At 44.7% G+C, this 21293-nt stretch overlaps 2 protein-coding genes across 3 annotated transcripts in view; both read right to left on the reverse strand.

Moving 5' to 3' along the window:
• Positions 1-411: 411 nt before the first annotated feature.
• CEBPD (CCAAT enhancer binding protein delta) lies at positions 412-2187 on the reverse strand. Its single transcript, XM_051770043.1, has one exon. The coding sequence runs from the start codon at positions 1893-1895 to the stop codon at positions 864-866; it is 1032 nt and encodes a 343-aa protein (XP_051626003.1). The 5' UTR covers positions 1896-2187; the 3' UTR covers positions 412-863.
• A 6376-nt stretch (positions 2188-8563) lies between these two features.
• PRKDC (protein kinase, DNA-activated, catalytic subunit) overlaps positions 8564-21293 on the reverse strand; it is an 84547-nt gene continuing 71817 nt past the window's right edge. For both annotated transcript variants that reach the window (XM_051769619.1, XM_051769611.1), the window contains 11 exons: positions 21001-21144; positions 17402-17606; positions 16794-16861; positions 16304-16524; positions 15910-16002; positions 13943-14032; positions 13400-13471; positions 13113-13314; positions 12486-12674; positions 11857-11996; positions 8564-10809 (listed from right to left, as the gene is read on the reverse strand). In XM_051769619.1, the coding sequence (XP_051625579.1) occupies positions 10605-10809; positions 11857-11996; positions 12486-12674; positions 13113-13314; positions 13400-13471; positions 13943-14032; positions 15910-16002; positions 16304-16524; positions 16794-16861; positions 17402-17606; positions 21001-21144 (1629 nt within the window). In that variant the 3' untranslated portion in view covers positions 8564-10604. The remainder of the gene's footprint in view (positions 10810-11856; positions 11997-12485; positions 12675-13112; positions 13315-13399; positions 13472-13942; positions 14033-15909; positions 16003-16303; positions 16525-16793; positions 16862-17401; positions 17607-21000; positions 21145-21293) is intronic.

Raw genomic sequence — 21293 nt, forward strand, 5'->3', positions numbered from 1 at the left:
CAGTGGTGTTCCTGTGGTCACGTGTACTTTTTTTCATAAAATCCTGTGTTTCTGGCAGAGTCCTGGTCACAGAGCAGCCCCTCTTACTGTGCAGCTGCTCAGTCCCAGTCAGCGCCGCGGCAATCCCTGACTCAGCATTCCGGCCCAGCGATGACGCTCCGGGGGAAGCAGACTTCGCAACCCCCACGGCCGAGGAGTCTCACGATTGTTCGCACCCCTGCATCACTCTCTGGATGCTTTGGGACATAACGCGGCGCCCCTCGCCCCCAGCTTTCCCTCACCTCCCCGTTTCAGCTGCTGGGACCCGTCCCGCCTTGTCCCCTCACCCCGTGTTCAGCTCCCTCCCGGGAAGCGCAGCTTCCCCCGCCGCCGGCCGGCTGCTGTCACGACACAGAGCAAACGAGAGCAGGGTTGATTTAAAATGCTTTTCTTTATTCTTAGAAATGCTGTAAAAATCGATATAAAAGGTCGAGCATGCTCAGTCTTTTTTTTATCCATCCTACTGTCTAAAATACATGGGATTTTGAATCATTTTAACAGATGTACCATAGCTGCATCGGTATGAGTAAAATGTAGAAAAGACGAAAACTATCATTACAAAAATAATTTAAGGGGAGAAAAGAAAAAAATATATTTAGCTTTTTTTCCCTTTTTCGCAAGTTTCGTGGTGAAAGACCCAGGCATCGCCCCACGTCGCTGCCACATTCCGAGCGCGGCCGCGGAGCCGGCACGTCCCGCCGCGGCTCCGCGCCTCCTCCCGTGCGCGGCCCGGCCCGGGACGCCGCGGCATGGCCCGGCACGGCCCTCTGAGGTATTTATCCACCGTCTCCCGGAGTCCGTCTCTCCGTCCCGCTCCCCCCCGGTTACCGGCAGTCGGTGCCCGAGCCGGGCTGGAGGAAGGAGGCGCTAGGCAGCTGCTTGAAGAAGTGCCGGAGGCTGGTCAAGTCCCGGGTGAGCTGCTCGATCTTCTTGTGCAGCTTCTCATTCTCGGCCGAGAGCTCCAGCAGCTTCTGCTGCATCTCCTGGTTGCGCCGCTTCGCCTTGTCGCGGCTCTTGCGCACGGCGATGTTGTTGCGCTCCCGGCGCTGCCGGTACTCGGGGCTAAACCTGTCCACGCACTTCTTGCCTCCCCGCTCCTTGCCCCCGGCGGCGGCCGGCGGCGGGACGCCCTGCGCCGGCCTGGGCACGGCGGCGGCGGCGGCGGCGGGGCCCGGGGAGCGGGTGCTGCAGCTGGAGGGGGAACTGCTGCCCGGCGGCTCGGGGGAGGTGGGTGGCGTGGGCTGCCCGCTCAGGTTCATGATGGTCTGGGCGCAGGTGGCGATTTGCGAGGGCAGCAGCGAAGAGGAGAGGTCGCTGTCGCTCCAGTCCGGCTCCTGCTTCAGAGCGCCGCGGGAGGAGGAGGAGGAAGAAGAGGAGGAGGAGGAGGAGGAGGCGGTGCGGGGCTCGGCGCCCAGCAGGGTGGTCATGGCAGCGCCGAGGTCCTTGGCGGGGTCGCGGCCGGCGCCGCCGCCCGGCGGCAAATACTCGCCGTAGTCCCCGCCCCGCTCGGGCTTGTGGTTGCTGTTGAAGAGGTCGGCGAAGAGCTCGTCGTTGCAGAGCTCCAGGTTGGGCACGGCCGACATAGAGTCAATGTAAGAGCTGAAGTCGATGGCGCTCTCGTCCTCGTACATGGCCGGGGCGGCGGCGCTCAGCTCCGCCAGGTTGGTGCCGCTGCCCCCCAGGCCGCCCCCCGCTTCCTCGCCGCTCATCCCGCAGCCGCCACGGGCCCCCGGCTTGCAGGCGGGACCCGGCCCGCCGCCGCTGCCCACCTTGGCGTCGTAGAAGTTGGCGGGCTCCAGGCACCAGCTCTTATAACATGCCGGGGAGTCCAGGCTGTAGAGAGCGGCGGCGCTCATCGGCGAGCGGGACGCGGCGCCGCACGGCCGCGGCGCGGGGACTCCGGACCGCGGGCACCAAACGCCGCTCCGCGACGGTCGCAGCTCCAGCCTCTGCCACGGGCAGGTGGGAGCGGGGCTGCTGCTGCTGCTGCCGCCGCTGCTGGTACCGCTGGTCCTGCTGCTCCTCGGTGCCACTGGTGCTCCCGCTGCAGCCCCGCCGTCGCCTCCCCGAGGGGCCGATCCGGGCTCGAGTCACGCCGTGAGCAGCGGTAGGAGGCGGGGATGGGACAAGGCGTCTCAGGACCTGGGAGCGAAACGCCCGCTCGGTCCCTTCTTATACGGCGCGGGCCCCGCCTCCTGCCCCTGACGGGGAACGAGTTATTCCCGGCACCCCCGGGGACCCGGGGGCGGGAGCGGGTGGGGTGCGCGGCCGCGGAGGCAGGGCTCCCGCCGCGGAGAGCTGCCACCTCCCGGCCGAGGGTGGCCGCCGTCGGGGACGGCCCCCGCCACGGGGACGGGACGGTGCGGGCGCCTCTCGGGCTCCTGCCGCCCTCCCTGCACCGTCCCGTCCCCGGGGAGTGCTGCCGGTACCGGACCCCCGTTGCCACGGCTGAGCGTTAGTTTTCCCTTTTCCACCCGGGCCAGCGGGAAAGCTGGCTGGAAAGGCTCTTTTTACCCCTCTACCACCACGACGCTTCATCCCCCCACGCAGTTCCCCAGCGGCGCCTTGGATGAAGCGATACGGGAAAGATGCTGCCTGCCCCACGCGTGTCTCTGTGTATCACCCGAGCGCCCTCCCGAGGCTCCGCTACCCCCTCTGTAGCACGGGAAGCTTCACCCGAGAAGGATGTAAATCCACCCCCTTCGGTGAGAGGGTGGCCGCTTGGACTTCTTGCAGGACGCTCCGGTGGGAAAGGGATGTCTGAGGCATCTTTAGCTACTTCATGCTGTCTGCGTGAAGTTATACCTCTTTTTAAAAACTTGCATTAAGTAATTACACATGTCGTCCTCTCCTCCTTGCATCCCATAAACTATTACTATTAAATTGGCAAGCATCAGAGAAATGGAAATACTTTAATTTAAAAGATGTAAAATGCACAAATTTTCTAGTTCCTAACAGTTTCTAGAAGCCTGGCTTCACCCCCAAATGCTCCACTGACTGAGTTATAAAAGAAACACGTAATAAAACACCCTTAAAAAATAATTTTTAAAATATTTATTTATTTTCCCAGAAGACCCCTCTAGATTTATGATAGGACTATCCCAGGCGCTCATCTGATGCTGCTGGCATAAAGCTGTGCCCTGCAGAGTACGGTGCCACTCATCCCAAGGTGGCTTTCTGGGGATCGTGGGTACGTGCCGGTCATGCCGGGCCTGCTGCCTCTCTCCGGGCAGAGCTCCATCTGCCGCTACCGCAGCTGTTGCAGTACCGCAGCTGTTTATCACAGGGGTGTGTATTTTAGCATAAGTAGTTGGGAACAGGATGGGTACATGCTCTCCCCTCGGATGTAAACTCCTCGTGGGAAGGCTTGTGGGATCAGGGTAAGTGTGCTGTGTCTAGCAGGTGAGCTTTTGCATCTGGCAGGTAAGATTTCACTTTGAGAGGCCTTCCTTTTAACTCTAGTGCTGCCATTTACTCCACAGAGATGTTAAGTTTAAATAAACTTGATTTCCTTTCTCACCAGAGAATTGATCACACAGGCGTTAACCACTGAACTTGACAGCGACGCAAAAAGTGGTCGGTGTTTTTTTTCATATTGTCAAAAAATAATATGCCCCAAACCCATTTACATATTATTTTCTGCCCTCTAGTGCTGGGGTCTATTCGTGTTGCAATGACTCTGCAGAACCTGCCCCTGGCCTGGCCTGGCCTGGCTGTCCAGCAGGGAACTAGGACCATCATGTGATGCTCCTGAACCCTTTTTCTCTGCATGAACTATAAAGGGTTGAGTGCATGAGGCTTAGGAAGGTAGTTCAGAAGTGTGAGGCAGTCTGATATCTGCTGTCTCTCCTCTTGCTCTGTGTCAGGGTCCATTGATTGCTGGAAAGGGATACATGTCACTCACTTTAGTCTTGAAATTATGATTTGCCTTGGAAAGCGCCTAATTTAACTGTTTGCACGTGTGGAACTGTTATGCTTTCAGCTCACTGAAGTCCTTACCCCAAAGGGCTGCTGGTTATCAGCCAGTGTTGGCATGCCACTGTGCCAGCCTGAACAGTCTCATTTAATAGCCATCATGTGTTACTCCAAAAAACAGATGCAATTCCCAGCCAGGTCACCTGGTCTCTGCTGGGCATCTTTGCCACATGGCAATTAGATTCTCAAAATCCCTCAGTAAAATGCAACATCTGGGTGTGGAACCCCTCTGTAAACCTCAATATAAGCCACCTGTATCACACCTAAGCCCCACCATGGAGGGTACAGCTTTGCCTATGGGGGACTTGGAATTGTGTTCAGAGCTTGTGGTCAGACCCGTCAGTGCTTGTCCCCCAAAACCAAGTGGCAACAGCCATTCCCTGGAAGATAAGTTGGTTGTGTTTGTTGCTGAGTCTGAGATGTGTGATTTCAGGAGCACCCCTTGTGCCATGCAGGGTGCGATGTCCTGGGTGGGGTGCTACACCTGCAGTGAAGAATCCAGAAGCATGTGAGCAAGTGATACTTGTCATTTACCAAAGCACTAGGCTGAAGAAAGGATGATATCCATGTTCTACTCTTTCCTGGGGTAGATTTGTCTGCCATTTCAGCAGCTGAATCTGTTCCCATCTGCATAAGTAATTTCATGAGCAGTGAAGTACAGACAAGATCTTAATTCCCTCATCCGTCCTGCTGAGTACCTGACCCCCTGAATCATGGCTTGTCTCTGGGATCCAGAAATTCTAAACAGCAGTAAGAAGCATTTGAGCATCTGAATTTCAGAGTAAATTTTTTAAAACTTGCTTGGGGTTCCTGCTCCAAATCAAGCAAAGCATTTAAACCTGGTGAGAGAGGACAAGAAAACTTTCTCTAAGAAGCAGAGAAAAGACAAAGCTTTAATTTGGTCTGGAGTGCTGGCTGTAAATCTCAGAGAAGCACCAGGACCCTGAGCCCTTCAGGGACAGCAATTAAATCACACTGTATTTCTGACTAGTTTTTCCTCATAAATAGGGGACAGGCCACTAATGGAAGGTAAGTAAACAGTGCAATGCCTCAGCCTAGCTTTAATCCTCCCTGAACTCCTCCCACCATGATCACCTCTGGCAACCCAGCCAGATGTGCAGGACTTTTTGGGACAATGGGGCTAGAAGCATGGCACAATAAGGCTGGTCCTGGGGAGCCTACAGAGCCCTTCTCTGCTTTTGAGGTTATGAGGATGAGGCAGCACCAGCAGGACACCAGCTCCTGGGGGATTCATGGGCAAAGAGTCAAGCTGTGTTTCTCTCCCCCCTCTAAGAAGCAGCAGGAGTGCAAGGATCATTTCATGCATCAGCTAGAAGCCAGGAATGGTACTTGGGGGCTGACCAGGGAATGGGACATGCAAATGAGGAGGTGCAAGTTGTTTGGGGAGAGTCAAAAAACCTGTGAGCACGCTCCTAGGTAGGGGCAGTACCTACTTGAGGTTGGTGTTGGCTCTCCTCAGCCAGTGCAGTAACTGCTGGGTAGACCCTCCCTGTCTGCTCATCCCACTTCTGCTGGGGCTTGTGCCTCTCCCTTGTCCTGAATCACTGTAGCAGTATTTTGCTTGTCACTTGTACTGTACTTGTACATCATTGCACAGATCCAGCCTGCGGCCACACTACTCTTAGCAGCTGAACAATTTGATGATAAATGAAAGGAATTTTCTTTTTAGCTCTTTTAACTGGAGCTCTGTGTTTCAACTCCCTGCAGGTGTTTAAACTCTGGTGGTATCAACCTGGGCTGGGTTTGTTCAGCTGCACCTGTGGCTGCTGAGCTGCTGAATTACACTGTCCATATACCTGGGCTCCCAAAAGGTCAAGTGCCAATGCAGCTAAATGCCTCAGACCCTGTGCTCCTTGTTTTCTCACACTCTTTGGTGGATGCTCTGAACCTTTTCCTGATACAGGTTTTGCATGAATTTCGATCAGAGACAAAATTCATGTGATCAGATTCACAGCTGCATTTTCTGCCTAATCAAATTAAATCTTGTGTGCTATAATTTATTGTGAGTGAAATGGACAAGTAGGCTCAATGTAGCCCTCTCCTGTCCCATCAAAAAAGCAAAAAACCCCATCCTGCAAATATGTGGAAACTGTAACCAAATCTCTCCCAGCCCTTATAGCCACTCCTTCATAGAATCAGAATGGTTTGGGTTGGAAGGGACTTTAAAGATCATCTAGTTCCAAGACCCTGCCATGGACACCTTTCACTAGACCAGGTTGCTCAGAGCTCCATCCAACCTGGCCTTGAACACTTCCAGGGATGGGGCACCCACAACTTCTCTGGGAAACCTGTTCCAATGTTTCACCTCCTCATTTTCAATCTAAACCTACCCACTCTCAGTTTGAATCCATTCCTCCTTGCGCTGTCACTACAGGTCCTGCTGAAAAGTGCCTCTCCACCTTTCCTATAAGATCCCTTTAGGCACTGAAAGGCCACAATAGGGTCTCCCTGGAGCCCACTCTTCCTCAGGCTAAACAATCCCAGCTCTCTCAGCCTGACTTCACAGAAAAGGTGCTCTGGCCCTCTGATCATCTTTGTGGCCCTAAAAACTTCCCAAACATTTTTGCAACAAAAAACCCCTCTAAACACTGTATTCTGGACACTTGTTAGTGTGACGTAAGGAGTAGCTCTTTGGAAGCTTTGCTACAAGACCATTGACACCATTCACTGCTGTGGGTGGCTGCCAAGGTGCAACCTTTCTGCATAGGTGCCATTTCTTAAAGGCAGCGTAGCTTAAAAATTAAATTTTTGAAGCCCATTTTATTTCCAAATGAGGCACAGTGTTAATAAAATGATGCAGCAGACCCTCATCCTCTGCACTTGTGAGGGGAAAAAAGGGTTTTAAAGCAGCGGTAATAAATCCTTACTTTAATTCCTTGATTTTGCAAAAACAAGAAGTTTGGGGAGAAGTGACTCTATATATAGATAGAGACATATATAGATGTTTACTTTGGGAAGCAGCTGGCCAAACCCTTAAGTGTGAGGCCAGAAGAGCCATAGGAAATTCCTTACTCCATAGCTGAATACAAGCCCAATTCATTGTTTTTGTGGAAAGCTCGTAGGCTCCTTCCCATGCCCAAAGATGTGGTGGCACTGTATCACATCTCAGTCACTGACACCTCAAGACAACATTTAAACTGGGCAACAGTGGCGGGGACTAAGGGAAAATCCTGAACATGAGAAGCAGCATGCAGGAAACTCTTTATCAGCTGGGAAAAGAGACTCCAGGCTGCAGCTGCAGAGCTTTCCTCTGGGTTCAGCAGTACTGTTATTCTTAGCTAGAGGGAAATTTTAAGATTGGCAGGTATGGTAAGGATTAGCTTAAATATGAATATCATTCTATGCCCTTAGAAAAATGTAGTGAGAATATATGCTAATGTTTTATATAACTTTTTAGGTGCAACTAATGGATTTCCAGATATAGTGCCCATCCATCTGGTTATTTAATCTGAGAAGGAAATATTCTCCAGTACTTGTGAATAGTTCCCAAGTTTTGTTTTGCATGAGACCTGATGCAGTCTCTGACTCTGAGCTTGACATCATCTTGTTCTTTTCTGGAAGCCAAATAAACCCGCCCCATAAAGCACTGAGCCCAGTGACTTGAGGTTTGTGTTGCGTCAGTACTTTCCTTGCTGCTTCACTGGCTGGCTCCAGCCTTTCCATTTAGCTGCTGCATTTTATTGAGAGCAGCACTCTTCAGTCAGGATTGGGGATGGCAGCTGCCATTTACATATATTGGAAGTTATTTCCAGGCTCATTCAGCTCCATGGGGAGAGCTCTGTTAGGGAAACTCCACTTGCTTTGCATAGGATAGATCTCTGCTCATAAAAACACAGCAGCTTCGTGCTTTGCTACTCAGCTGACACATGAGCTTGACATACATCATTAAGGACTCGTGTAGCTGAGGCTTTCAACTGTTGCACTTATTTTAGGGCCAAGATAGAGCTTTTAACTATTTAAATTGTCATAGACACATTCTAAGCCCATTTGCACTGTCAGGGTCACTTTTGCCCGTCTCACAGGGGCAGGGCCTTTTGCTATGGACTTAAGGGAGCAGAAGGCACTCAGCAGTGCCCCTCCCCACACTTCAGCCCCAGCCCCTTCCACAAGACCAAGGAAGAAGGCCTGCTGTGCACAAACATCTATTGGTGCTGAGGATATCAAAAGTCCTACAAGAAGAACCTCGTTAAACTATAAACCTAAACTTTGTCCTCTGCAGTACAGGTCAAAGTACCCAGTAAATATCTAAGGTATGTGCCAAAAGTGCCATTTAACACCTCTTAGGATCAACCACTTGATTTCTAAATGTCCCCTTGCCTTTTCATGTTGTTATTTTATTGTGCTTTAAACTTTCTTATATTTTAGAGTGACAGCATGAAAGCTAGAGCACCTCACCTGACTAAGCCTTAGTCATAAGGCTGCTGTCTTAATTGATAGCAGAGATTAAAAGAATAAAATACACCAAGACATCTTACTGAAGTGTATATAAAAATAGATTACATCAAACACTTTTATGAAAAAAAGCCCCACATTACTGTCCACCAATTATCATGTCTGCAAATGGATAAACATGGAAGCTTTCTGCAATTGAAGTGCGCTAAATTAACTTTTGAAATGAGGTATACAGCTGAAAGTTTATTTTTATTTCTAAATATATTTCCTCTACAAAAATACACCTAAACAATATTTTTTGTTAATAAAGTCTGATAAAAATATTCTGAATTTCTCGATTTATAACACTATTGACACAAACAATTGAGTATATTTATTAAGACAGAAGCAGGACAAATAGCAGTTGTTGCTGGAAAGTATTTGAAATGGAAAAATCCTCTCCCTGTCCAGTAGTCCTCAGCAATCTTCCCCATTCTGACTTTCTCATGGAACTGTATCCAAGAGGCTCTGCTCTCCAGCTGACAAGATTCATTTGAGACTGGTGCCAGCAGGAGACATGGCCCTCAGCAAAACCAGAACTGCTCCACCACCATGGAGGCAGGAGGGAAAGCTTCTAGGCAGTGAAAGGGCAAAGACTCATTTTTATTACACCTTTTATGATAATTATTAAAAGCCTCAATGGAATCTATATCCTACAGTGGATTCTGGGTAAAATACAATGTAGTATTTGAGAGAACTCTCTCTCTTGCTATCTGTGCTGCACTTGCCCCCAAGGTTACCTGATACCACGGTTTAACCCTGTCTGGCAACTCAGCCCCACACAGCCGCTCCTCACTCCCCTGCAGTGAGAACTGGAAAAGTGAGAAAACTCATGGTTTGAGATAAAGACAGCTTACCAGGTAAGCTGTGCAAAAGCTGTACACACAAGCAAAGCAACTCATTCACCACTTCCCATGGGCAGGCAGGTGTTAAGCCATCCCCAGGAAAGCCAGGCTAACAGTGACTTGGGAAGACAAACACCATCACTCTGAACATCTCTCCCCTTCTCCTTCTTCCCCCAGCTCTATATGCTGAGCAAGACACCGCATGGTATGTGATATCCCTTGGGTCAGCTGGAGTCATATACTCTGGCTGTGCGCCTCCCAACTCCATGGCACTCCTCAGGGTGTGAGAGGCAGAAGAGGCCTTGTCTCTGTGCAAGCCCTGCTCAGCAACAATAAAGTATCCCTGTGTTATCAACGGTTTCCAGCATAAAGCCAAACCACAGCCTCAGTCTAGCTACTCTGAAGGAAACTAACTCAATCCCAGCCAAACCCAGCATATCGAAGAAATGGCTGTCAAAGAGAAAGAGCTACACCTGGCACAACCTCCACACTTTGGCATAAGCAAATTCCAAGTGCAGTAGCCATGCCTGTGCTGTGCTGCAGTTATGGCAAGAAGCTTCCAGCACTCTACTGTAGTGGCATTGACTATTTTTGGCTTTGGTCAAACAAATAATTTGGAATTAATACATGACAAGTGCATACTTCCAAAGGACAAAGATAACAGAGTACAAACCTCTAATTGCAAAAAAAAAATACCTGCTGGAACAGTCTCATCTATACATTATCCCGTAATGAAACAGCTGTTCAGATAATTTAAGTGTTATTTAGAGTTTAAAGGCATTTTCTGTTTAATTTCCCCATGTGTTTCACTGACACTACTAATACAAAAATCTTCTAGTTTTAATTACAAGTAATATGTGCCTGCAGAACGATTTTAGTTGATTGTCATCAAGGTCTCTGTAAAAGAAAAGTACAGACTTTCACTACATCACTACATGGATGCCCACAAGCTTGCAGGGTATGAATTTGTGCTTTCTGCTGAGGGGTGTCAGTGCCTTTCAAATAAATCTTTAAGTTCTATAGCCTCTCCAGTTCTTTCTACACTGATTTTAACATGAACGCAATAAAGCTGCTTTGTTACAGAACTACATACAAGAAAAATAATTAAGAAAAAAATTCACTGTTTGAATACAGCTTTAATACAAAAAAATTTATACTCTCTATTAGTCAAGTTAACTGATGATAAAAGCAGTTAAGAGGTTTTTTCCTTTTTTGCCTTAAAATTCTGATCTAGTTGCAGCTACGTATTAGGATACAGGTCCCTTGGCAGATTGGGCTTTAGAGAGGAGGTCCTCACATCCAGGGCTCCCATCCTTCCCAGACTCTGCCAAGAATATTGGGGTCTGTCGCTTGATCGATGAGGCACCTCACTTGGGTCTCCTCTGAAAGTCCATCCTCTGGCTCTTTGGCTCTGATATCATGACTGGCATTACCACGAGCCACAGCTGCAAAATCTTTATAACAAGGTAACTTCTCATGGCCCAGGCGTAGTTCATCACTGAAATTGAGAACACAAAAATAAACTCCTACTAAAGGAAACAAGCAAAAAATCTGAGATGGATTTTTAAATACAAAACAGCACTTGAAAAATAAAGCTGCCTGAATTGAGATTTAAGATGTGGAGACTGTGCAAGAGCTGCAGAAGGCTTGGCCAGCAAAGACCGGTGATTTCAGGTGTCGTTTACTAGTGGGTATTTACCATGAATATGTCAATCTTGTCAGAGGTCTCTAGGTGAAAGAGGGATGCAGAAGTTCACATCCAAGCTGTTGATCTCCTTACCTCCCCTTCTGATTTGTGCCTGTAACAAGTATTTTGCTGCCTCTTCCAGTTCAGCCTTGACCGCAAAGGGGACTCCTCCCAAGTCCTGCACTTTTCAGTATTTGTATGGTTTTAAAACAGGCTTGCTTTCTTTGCTTTTTTGTCTTTCCCTTGATTAATCCAAAATGTCTTTTTAAAAGAGGATAGAAGGGATTAATTGTACTTTTAACTGAACTTTAAAGACATTCTCGCTTGAGCCAGACTTGACTAGACTGACATAAATAACCTGAAAATGCCATCAGATTTGAATGTGATGTTTTTGGGAAGCAGCTTACCTCCATGCCTCCCCTACAGCTGGTTCAGGTTCCATTTCAAGTAATCCTTCAGCAGAAGCATATACTGATTTAAATCTTACCCCTGTTGATTTAAATCTTACCCCTAGTCTAAAAGTCATGGAGACAAAAATGAGGAAAAGTAGGCTGAGCAGTGTGAGATTAAGCAGGCTGACAGGGTGGGGAGATGTTTCTTGCCAGGAGCAGTAAAACTGCTCAGAGGCCTGAGCTGGAGGAAGAAAACTTGTGGGGAGATATCTGGTGTTTTGGCTGGCAAGGTGATTCAGAGAGCTTGTATACAGACCAAAATGATTCTGACAGAAGGTTTGTTGAAATTTTGTCCTGTCTCTTTTTTTTTCCTAGCCACTATTCTACCCAAAGAGAACAAAATCTGACACAGGAGCCTGCCAAAGCTCTTAGTAAAGCAGTTTAAAGCAAAAGGAGAGCATCTTACCAAGTGATTATTGCTGGATTGGCACCTGTAAGCTTTCTTCTGACATAGTTGACTTTTTGCAAAGGGTACCAGTTTACTTCAGATGTGTTTATTTCCTTAATCCACGTGCCTCCTTTTTTCAGCTGTCTTTCTTCAAAGTTCTAAAGAGAAAACAAATTTGCCCTATTTGTCATAAATCATACACTTAAAAAAGACTTTTAAGCTGCCAGATCACAGCAAGTCAAACCAGTAACTCTTAACTGTATATGCAGTGGAGGACAAAGTAGTGAGATAATATTTAGCTTGTCTATGACTTAAATTTAATTTACAACTGAAGTTATTGAAGTGCAACTACCTTCAGTTTTCTCTGTAATTATTAATTTGATATATACAGTGCTGATGTAAATTTAAGAGGCTCAATGCAAACAGTTGAAAATATTTATGCTGCTGCCATATGCTACTATTCTTTGTGCATCAATATAGAATTGTCATTTTAAATACTTTACGTTCAGTTTCTCTGAGAACTTAAAAAACTAAAGAAAGATAAAAGGAGCACTGTGAGTGTACATCTAGAAATACTTCCTTTTTGATCAGTTTTATTCTTAGTACAGTTTAAGAATATTCACACGAAAAAAGAGGAAAAACCCCACCTTCCAGTCCAAAGAAGGCTCCTTTACAAATACATCCATTGTGCTGATGAGGAGATCTGGATCTGAACGATAAGCCCTTAGGGCATGCACCATCACACTGTAAATGAGTCCCCACTCTTTCACTGGCATCATCAGATTAACAAACTGTCGAGTCAGTCGAAAAGGCATCAACTCTGGCACACCCAAAAACTAGCAAAGGGGAAGGGCAGTCAAAACAAAACAAGAAATAAGAAGCCTTGGAACAGAAGGATTAGAAAGGAGTATTTTGTTCTTTTTAAGCTTTGGAACCCTCTTTGTCACTTAACTGAAAATACGGTGCAATACAGTAGAACCGGACCAAGTTGTGACACCAAACTCTAGTCACGAATATTTAGTGATAGCGGTTGAAAGCATGGTTGAACTATGCAAAACACCACCATATCAGCTGTGAAACTCTACACCTTCGGGCTTGTCTGAGAATATCTGACACAGATTTTATTCGATCAACTAGAAATAACTTGTAAAGATTGCACCATTTTGCACCAGAATGATGGCAACTGAAAGGCATCAAATTTAGTACTGAGAATACACGTACAAATGCACAGAATAAATGCAAGAGCTGTAACAAATTAATTAGAAAACAAATACCTGTGTGGCCGCACCAAATGCATATCCAAAGTCTATTCCCACCATGCCACCTGTCTCCTTGTTAATCATGAAGTTGGACAGATGTCTGTCTCCAATACCAAGTATCCAGTGGCTGATGCACATCAGTGCATGGGAGCTGGCAAAATGGGACCGCAGGGACAGGAAGGCTTCAGGAGATGTGCTCATTTTCACAAAGGCTCGCCTGAATGAAACAGAACTCGCTTGTTGAACACAGATAAACACCAAACATTCGTTTCAAACCGTGCAGTCACTGACAGTGCACCTACCGCAGCAGGTCTTCTGGAACACTGCTTTCCCTGCTTTTGAAAGACATAACTGCTTCTCTACGGCTTGCATTACTGCAAATAAATGAAGGAATAATGTTAGCCACAGAAATAACAGCCCACTGCATGTGAAATGTTAAGTCGGGACCGAAATAATCAAATATTCTTCTGTTTCTGGTGAATCATAGGGATTTTCTCTGTCCAACTTGAGCAGATGCTTGGGCTCTGAGGCAGCCTACCTCACTGCATAATTAGGAACAAGACACCTAGAAAATAAAGTTGAAGAGCAGCATCTGCTTCAAGACACCTTCTTAAGGAAGTGAGCAAGCTTCTGGAAGCATTCCTGTACTCTGGTGGGATTTTTGGCAGTTCTAACCTCCTCCTGCAGAGCATCTCCAGTAAGACAGAGCAGTAAAATGAGCAAAAATCAAATCTAGCCATCATATTATAACACAGACAATGTTTTTTCCCGGAATTTCTACAACTCTGTGTGTGTGCACACTCTAGCTTCTGTTATTTTACATGCAGTCCTCTTTTAAATCCTACCTGTACATAGCATGGTATCGAGAGATGCCTTGTGCTTTCCCACCCATCTTGGACAGCCACTCAGAATAGGTAGCACGAGGTCCTTTTTTGCTAGGAACAAAAAAAGAAAAAAAGCACTGATGATTCCTTGATGATCTTACCACTCTGTACTGGAATATCTGCAGGCTGTGTGCTGCTCTGACCCATGAGATTTTTATGCAAAGGAAGAGTCGGGAAGCTACAGTCTACATTAATTTTAACCTTGCTCCAGAAATTAAGCTTAAGCAGTCAGTGAATATGCATCCATCTCCTTTCCCCCAGCTTTGAACAGACTTCAGTCATATCTGATGGAAGATCAGACACCTCAAAGCTGCTAATTTGTCAATAAGGACCGTGAAAATTAGATGCTGCCTTGAGAAGAAAGACCCAAAATGATTCCTCCAGGGAGGAAAAGATATTTTTAACAGTCTCATAGCCACTTGAGAGGCGTTATGTACACGCTACTGCTTGTCCATTCAAAATGGTACGAAATGCAGGAAGGCAGTTTATCTCCTCACTGTGTACAAGAGGGAGGAATGGGGGCTTGAACTTAGGGTATTAATCCATAAGAAGCCAGTATTCATTAGTTGCACTGCTTATAGAATAACTTTCTCCCATCTTAACTAAGTACATCAGACATTAAACTTCTATTCCAGAGAGGCAGCAACTTAGCAGAGCACCCGTCTTCTCTCTTCCTTCCAAAGTATGTTTTGAGATAGAGAAATTCTTTCCATTTAAGAAGCATTTGTCATTTATAGACTGCATAGCCCAACACTTGGGGACAAAGAAAAGGACTTCAAAACTTCAGAAAGTTGTTCCCCCTACCTCAACCAAAATATTGCCAGAAAATGCATCAGGATTTTCCTTTGCGAGTGCTCTCATTTAAACATAGCTCAACATAAAATGTCTTATTTCTCTTGACTGAATAATACATGGGAAAATATTTAAAGACTTCATACAACAATAAATCTTTTTTTGTTTTTATAAATCATGACCTATTTTTAGAAAGACACTGATCTTCCATATTAGAAATGTCCTCCCTTCATGAGATGGTCCCATGTGAGTCCTCTCCACTTTCCCAGTCGGTGAACTGAGATCAACATAACACCACTGCTGTTCACAAAAGTGAACCCGGCAGCAGCAACGAAGAAACTAAACTGCTCACAAATCAAATAACTGTAGAAATAAAGACTCTTTGGAGTCCAACCTCCACGCTGGAAGTTCCTCCAGCCTGCCCCATAAACGTTAAGTAGTAAAAATAAACGGTGACAACAACACTTCGACAAACTCAGAGATTATGCAACTGAGAACAACGTTTGTAAGTTAAACCACATTTCTAAATTCCAGGACAGAAACAGGCTGAAATGCTAGAATTAAATCAATTTTACAAATATTCAACCTCCAATTACAATCATAAGAAAGCAACATAATTTATTCAAACCCAGCATTTGTATAAAGTCAGAGAGAGTATTCTTTTACAGTTGTGTTTTGTACATTTGCTGCCAATTTGCACCCCCCCACACCACTGACTCACTGCTGAACCCAGGTTCTGAATTGCTCTGTCTCTGCTCCCTTCCCCTGCCCCCCACTGACCTAAGTCCATTTCCTGCCTGATCAAATCAAGAGCTCAAAATCCTTGGCTTGTAAAATCAATCTGCTGATAAGGAAATGGTGATGATAATGACGTCACACATGATTATAATTATAAGCTTCTTGTTTAAACAAGTTGGGTGGAGGATATTCCAGGTACAATGGCACTCATTAAACAAGCAGTTGCCAATTACTAATTTGGGTCAGGAAGTACAAACTGCCTCCTCGCTCATAGGTGCTTTTATTTCATTATTTAATTAAAAAAAAAAAAAAGAAAATGCTGCCACAAAGACTGTCAGTTATCCAAAAACCCATTAGTAGTCGTCTCTATTAGAGAAGACAGCTAAACCAAGCATCACCTGTTATAACTGATATCTTCCTCTTCAGACATGCTATTTTTCAGGAATTCTTTTAAGGTACAAGTATTTTCCAGCCACTTGATGAGTCCCAGTCTAGAACAAAACAAGTCAGAGATGTGAACAAACAGCTCAAAGATGAACTTTAGAAGAACACCATGTTCTAGCACCTGCTAAAAGAAGGTTAAAAGCTACCAATTTAAATATACTCTGAAAAACAGTTTCCAGACAAAGCAATTTCAATGTTGTTTAAAAGGAAAAGGAAAAAAAAATAAATTAATCCAAGACAGAAAACACTCTGAACCTGAATCTGGCAAACAGAAATCTCACTTTCAAACATCCCAACAGTAATATAAGTTAACATAAGGATTTCTGTCCCTTCAACAAAAAGGCCTACCTTGTTGTCATGGGGATGACCTGGTAAGTTTTTAACTGCATATTTCTTTGGCTACATGCAGCATCTTGGGAAAGGATAATGTTCATTACATCAAACAGCTGCTCGATACGTTGGTCTTGCCGCAGGTCTTCACCGCCTTTGACAAGAAAAGGATAGTCCTGCTCATCGCTGCCTCGGATTGTTATACGTTTTGGCTTCCTCAAGGATTCCATTACACTTATCTTGGAAAAAGACAGGAAAAAGCAAAATATTTGTGATAGAAGAATTGGTTTTACAGAACCATCACTGAAATCAAGCATATCGGTCATTCCTAGATGACATAATGAAGTTACTCAACTACTACTAGAAAAACGTTACCCACTTATAGACCTTCCTTTATGTGCTGCAAGATGCATCACAAGCAGGGACCTCGCTACTGTCACATTCTCTAAGTGGAATATGAACACAGATTTATACCACACAGGATTTTGACTCAGTCTTAAAAACACACCCGTTCATCAAATCCGGAGATTTTTGCATGGTACTCTGGTAGTGGTTTCCCTTTTCCGTCGTATTGACCTGCAGTGGTAGTGGAGAAAAAATGTTAGAGTAAAATTACATAAACTGTTTTTTATTTCTATTTTAAAGTGTGTATAAGAACAGAACACGCAGATATTTTGTCAAATTCATATGATAACTATAAATATTTAAATACACATAAAAATCCAACATATACATAGTATGATTTAATCTGTGAATAACTTAAATTTTTTCCTCATTTAGCTGTTAGAATTGCAGCTCTTAATAGTTTTAGAGGGCACAACCTTTTCTGAACTAGATTTAAACATATATTAGATTCATATATCAGATCTTCTCGAGTTAGGCCTTTAGAAAAATACTAAGTTCTTAGGTAAGAGATACAATTTTAGATACAATTTTAAAAATCAGGACTACGGCTTAAGAACAGATTTAAGAGAGTGAACTGAGCTATTTCAGATAAGGCCAGATAAGGCATAAGGCCAGAAAGAAGGGCCTTATAGTCAACATAAGGAGTAGAGCTCAAGAGTCGCAACTTTCTTGTGAGGGACAGTTCACCATCGACACTGAAGGGGAACGTACCAGGAACCTCTAATTCATTCCTCAAGAACTCAGCTTTGAAGTCACTCATCCACGGTGAACATTCTTTCAGGTTTCCAGGTTCTTTATGGGTTTTGTACATTTTTGAGAGGAGAGAAGTTGCAATCGCATCAAAGTCACTAGTCTTCATATCCAACAGTTGTGAACCCCCTCTGCCAAAATGATGGTCGAAGTCCTTCCCAAAAGCCTATGAATCATTTATAGGAAGTTTACACAGTGCTAGACACTACATGAGAACATCAAAAGAGTACCTTCCTATCAAACACACAGCTTCATCTGAGGTTCTGAAATATATCAGTAGTCCTCCCACTCCAGTTCTTTTTTTCTCTGTTATTTCTAGTTTGACAGAACCTTTTCACTGCCTGTTTGGTAGACCCACCAACTACCATCAACAGAAATATCTATATTTTATCAACTCAGTAACATCATGTCAAAACTAGAAGCTTATCGCTTTTTACCTCTTCTAGCTGCAGTTGGATTCTGATGGACCATACTAATAATGCTGCTCATTAAACTTAATACATGTACCTCAACTGCCTACAAAAATTTAGGATCAACTAGTGAACATTAATATAAAATACCTAAAGAGGACCCACAAGAAAACTGGAGAGGGAGTTTTTACAAGGGCATGCAATGACAGGATAAGGGGCAATGGCTTTAAACTGAAAGAGGGAAGGTTTAGATTAGATATTAGGAGGAAACTCTTCACTGTGAGGGTGGTGAGACACTGGAACAGGTTTGTTCGGAGAAGTTGTGAATGCCCCATCCCTAGAAGTGAGCAAGGCCAGGCTGGATGGGGCTCTGAGCAACCTGGTCTAGTGAATGGCAGGCAGGGGGCATGGAATTAGATGATCTTTAAGGTCCCTTCCAACCCAAACCATTCTATGAAATGTTTGAATGTTTTATTTACTATCAGATTTATTATTAATGATCTGCTTTGCAATAATTTGGACATAAAATGCATAGAACCATATTTTAAAGTATTTTAAATATCTTGATAAAGTGCAAAGACATTTCACACTGAGCCATTTAATAAACAAAGTATTATCTACAAGTAGTTAACTGAATCCTTGTGTTCACACTGAAGGTTTAGAAAAACCAGATGTTCCCTCTTAGACCTGGCATTAATGGCTTGGAAAGATATGTAAGCTCACTTGTTTTTTAAAATACCTGATCATTTTTCTCCCAAACTATGAAGGACACAGTTCTTTCACTGAAGTAAATGAAAATACAAAACCCATCATCCTTCTGAAGAGACTACTACAGTCAACAACATCTTTATTACTAAATCTATTTCCACATGAACACCTGATTGCTTTCTCTGTTCTGTTCTTTGACTTCTTTTAAAATCCAAGGCAGCAAATAGTCCATGGCCTTAACACTGTATTTTAATTAATACAATCCATCATCAGTGTTTAATTTATGCATGACTGGAATTTCATATTAAAAAAACCAAGGTTGTTATTGTTTAGTTACCACTGAAATTATACATAAATCATAGACATGAAGATTACGAGCCTGAAGTACTCCACACAGCAGAGTAATTTTATGTGTCAGTCAAGAGGAAACTTGTTTTTCCCCCAGCAAGGATGTTAAAAATGATACAGTTATTCTCGTAGTACACTTTGTTTCTTCATAATAATGCATCACGAGAGCAATGAATTCAGAGTCTGCGCACCATCACCCTGACCCTCTTCTGCGGTTGCTGTCTGTGGGAATGCTGCTCTCTCTTCCCTTTAACAGAGGGGAACAACTCTGCTACCCTTCTCCAGCACCTCCCTTGCACTTCTCTCCCACAGCACACCACTGCTTGCAGCATCCTCTAATACCGTACATTTCAGCTTTTTAAAGAGCCAGAGACTGTTTTGGTTTAAGTCAGCCTTTGTGCTCATGCCTGCTAGGCCCCTTTTGCTGTGCTTGTACCCTGTAGAGATAGCTCAACATAGAGCTGCTGCCCTCTCTCTATCCCCACCCCTGACAGCAGCACATCCTGCACATTCTTTTCCCCTATTCTTAAGTTTAAAGTCATTATCATCAAAGACCCAGCTTATCTCACAGCAACAGATTCAAAGGGCTAGTGTGCCCCTAAACTCCCAATTGCTCTTTCTACTGCTGTATCACCTCACCTCCTCCCAACTCCACCTCACTCTCATCCTCCACCTTTCCCTGCTCATGGGGAAGGAATCTCCCTAGAGACACCCAGGTTAGTTTATCTAATGCTAATGTGACATAAGAATGGCCACATGGGAGAGAGCTGGATCCACCCAGCCCTGGCCACAGGGCTACGCACATACAGTACAAGCATACAGTTGGGGTGCTCTTTCTACAGGAGTATCACTCTCCTGGCCTCCAGCAATTTGCAGCTCAGGGATTTCTGGACCCACAAGTGTGCATTTGTATGTAAAAGCTCCCAAAGCATTTTCCCCCTCCTGTGCTGTTGCCTACTTGCTATTTGAACCCATGAAAGCATCCATAACACCCTGCAGCAAGAGTTCAGCACTCAAGTGTGTAATGAATGAGGAAACACCTCTCACTGTTTTGAACCTGCCACTTCCATAGAATATTTACTTCATGCTTGGCACTCCTGATAGAATCATGGAATTGTTAAGGTTGGAAAAGACCTTTCAGTTCATCAAGTCCAACCCTCAGTCAACCTAGCACCACTGGTGTTGGGAATGATGTTAAGAGCTTTATTGCATCTGGAATCATTGTGTCTTTTGCAATTGGAGGAATGCTAAAGTGGCTTGTACAGAGGTTACTCTGTACCTCTGATTATTCTTGCCACTCTGAACCTCATCCAATTTTATTGTATCTGTGTTAAGAAATGCAGATGAGGACTACAGTGTTCAAGAAGCAAGAGTCAGTCATTGCTATGCCAATGTATAAATCCATGTTTAATTCTCTATTCTTAATAATGACAGTCACTTTTCTTTCTTGACTGCCCTTGAGTATGCACATCTGATGTTTTTAAAGAACTATCACAAACCAAGATTTTGTTCTTGAATTGCAATAGTCAGCTCAAACCTGAAGAATTTATATATGAAACTAGGGTAATTATGGCTTTTTGCCACATGTATCACTTCATTTTCTACACTAATTTTCACTATTTTAGAAGTCAGACAATTTTGTAAAGTCCTTTCTGTAATTCTTCATAGTTGTAACTCTTCTGTATTACTTACCCTAAGTAACTTAGTATCAGCAGCAAATTTGAGTAGCATAATATAGCAAAACTCCCTAAGGTGCTCATAAATTTTTGGCAGCAGGGAATAAAAAACAAGGCCAGATTCCCACGGATGATCAGAGAGGCTCAGGTCCTATGAACCTGGCAGCATGTAGGACAGAAGAGGCAGAAGCTGAGTAAGAGGGAACATTTAGCCCTGCAGGGCAGTCAGAAGTGGAAACTGAACTATGTTAAGTCCATGGCTTCTAGCAAAGAAATCCCAGTCCTGTACTCCTGACTTGATCAAGTCTCATCAAGTCCTGCAGCACCTGTAAAATCTGTGATCTGGTTCCCTCTTTTGATCTTCTAACGTCTTCTAAAAAAGTACATGATGCCAACACTACTCAGCAATCACACAAACCTGAATAAACCTTTTCCTCAGCAATCCAAGGCCAGGAGCCTCCAAATTTCCCAAATTCTTGTACATTCCTTCATACATTTCCTTAAGCTTCTTTTTGTTTCTCTGAGCTTTTGCCAACTCATTTTTGACATCCTCAACCCAATCCTGCAAACAGAAGGAAAAAGATGAGTACTGAGAAGAGTTTTAGTGACCCTTGGTCTTCAGCAAGCCACTCAGATTGCACTGGGGTTACTGTACTTACTAATAAGTCCATCATTATTATGTGTCTTTCTTTTGAGAACCAAAAGAGCAAT

This window comes from Manacus candei, unplaced genomic scaffold (assembly GCF_025592945.1).
Source record: "Manacus candei isolate 608988 ecotype Guabito, Panama unplaced genomic scaffold, ASM2559294v1 h1tg000008l, whole genome shotgun sequence".
Classification (NCBI taxonomy): Eukaryota; Metazoa; Chordata; class Aves; order Passeriformes; family Pipridae; genus Manacus; species Manacus candei.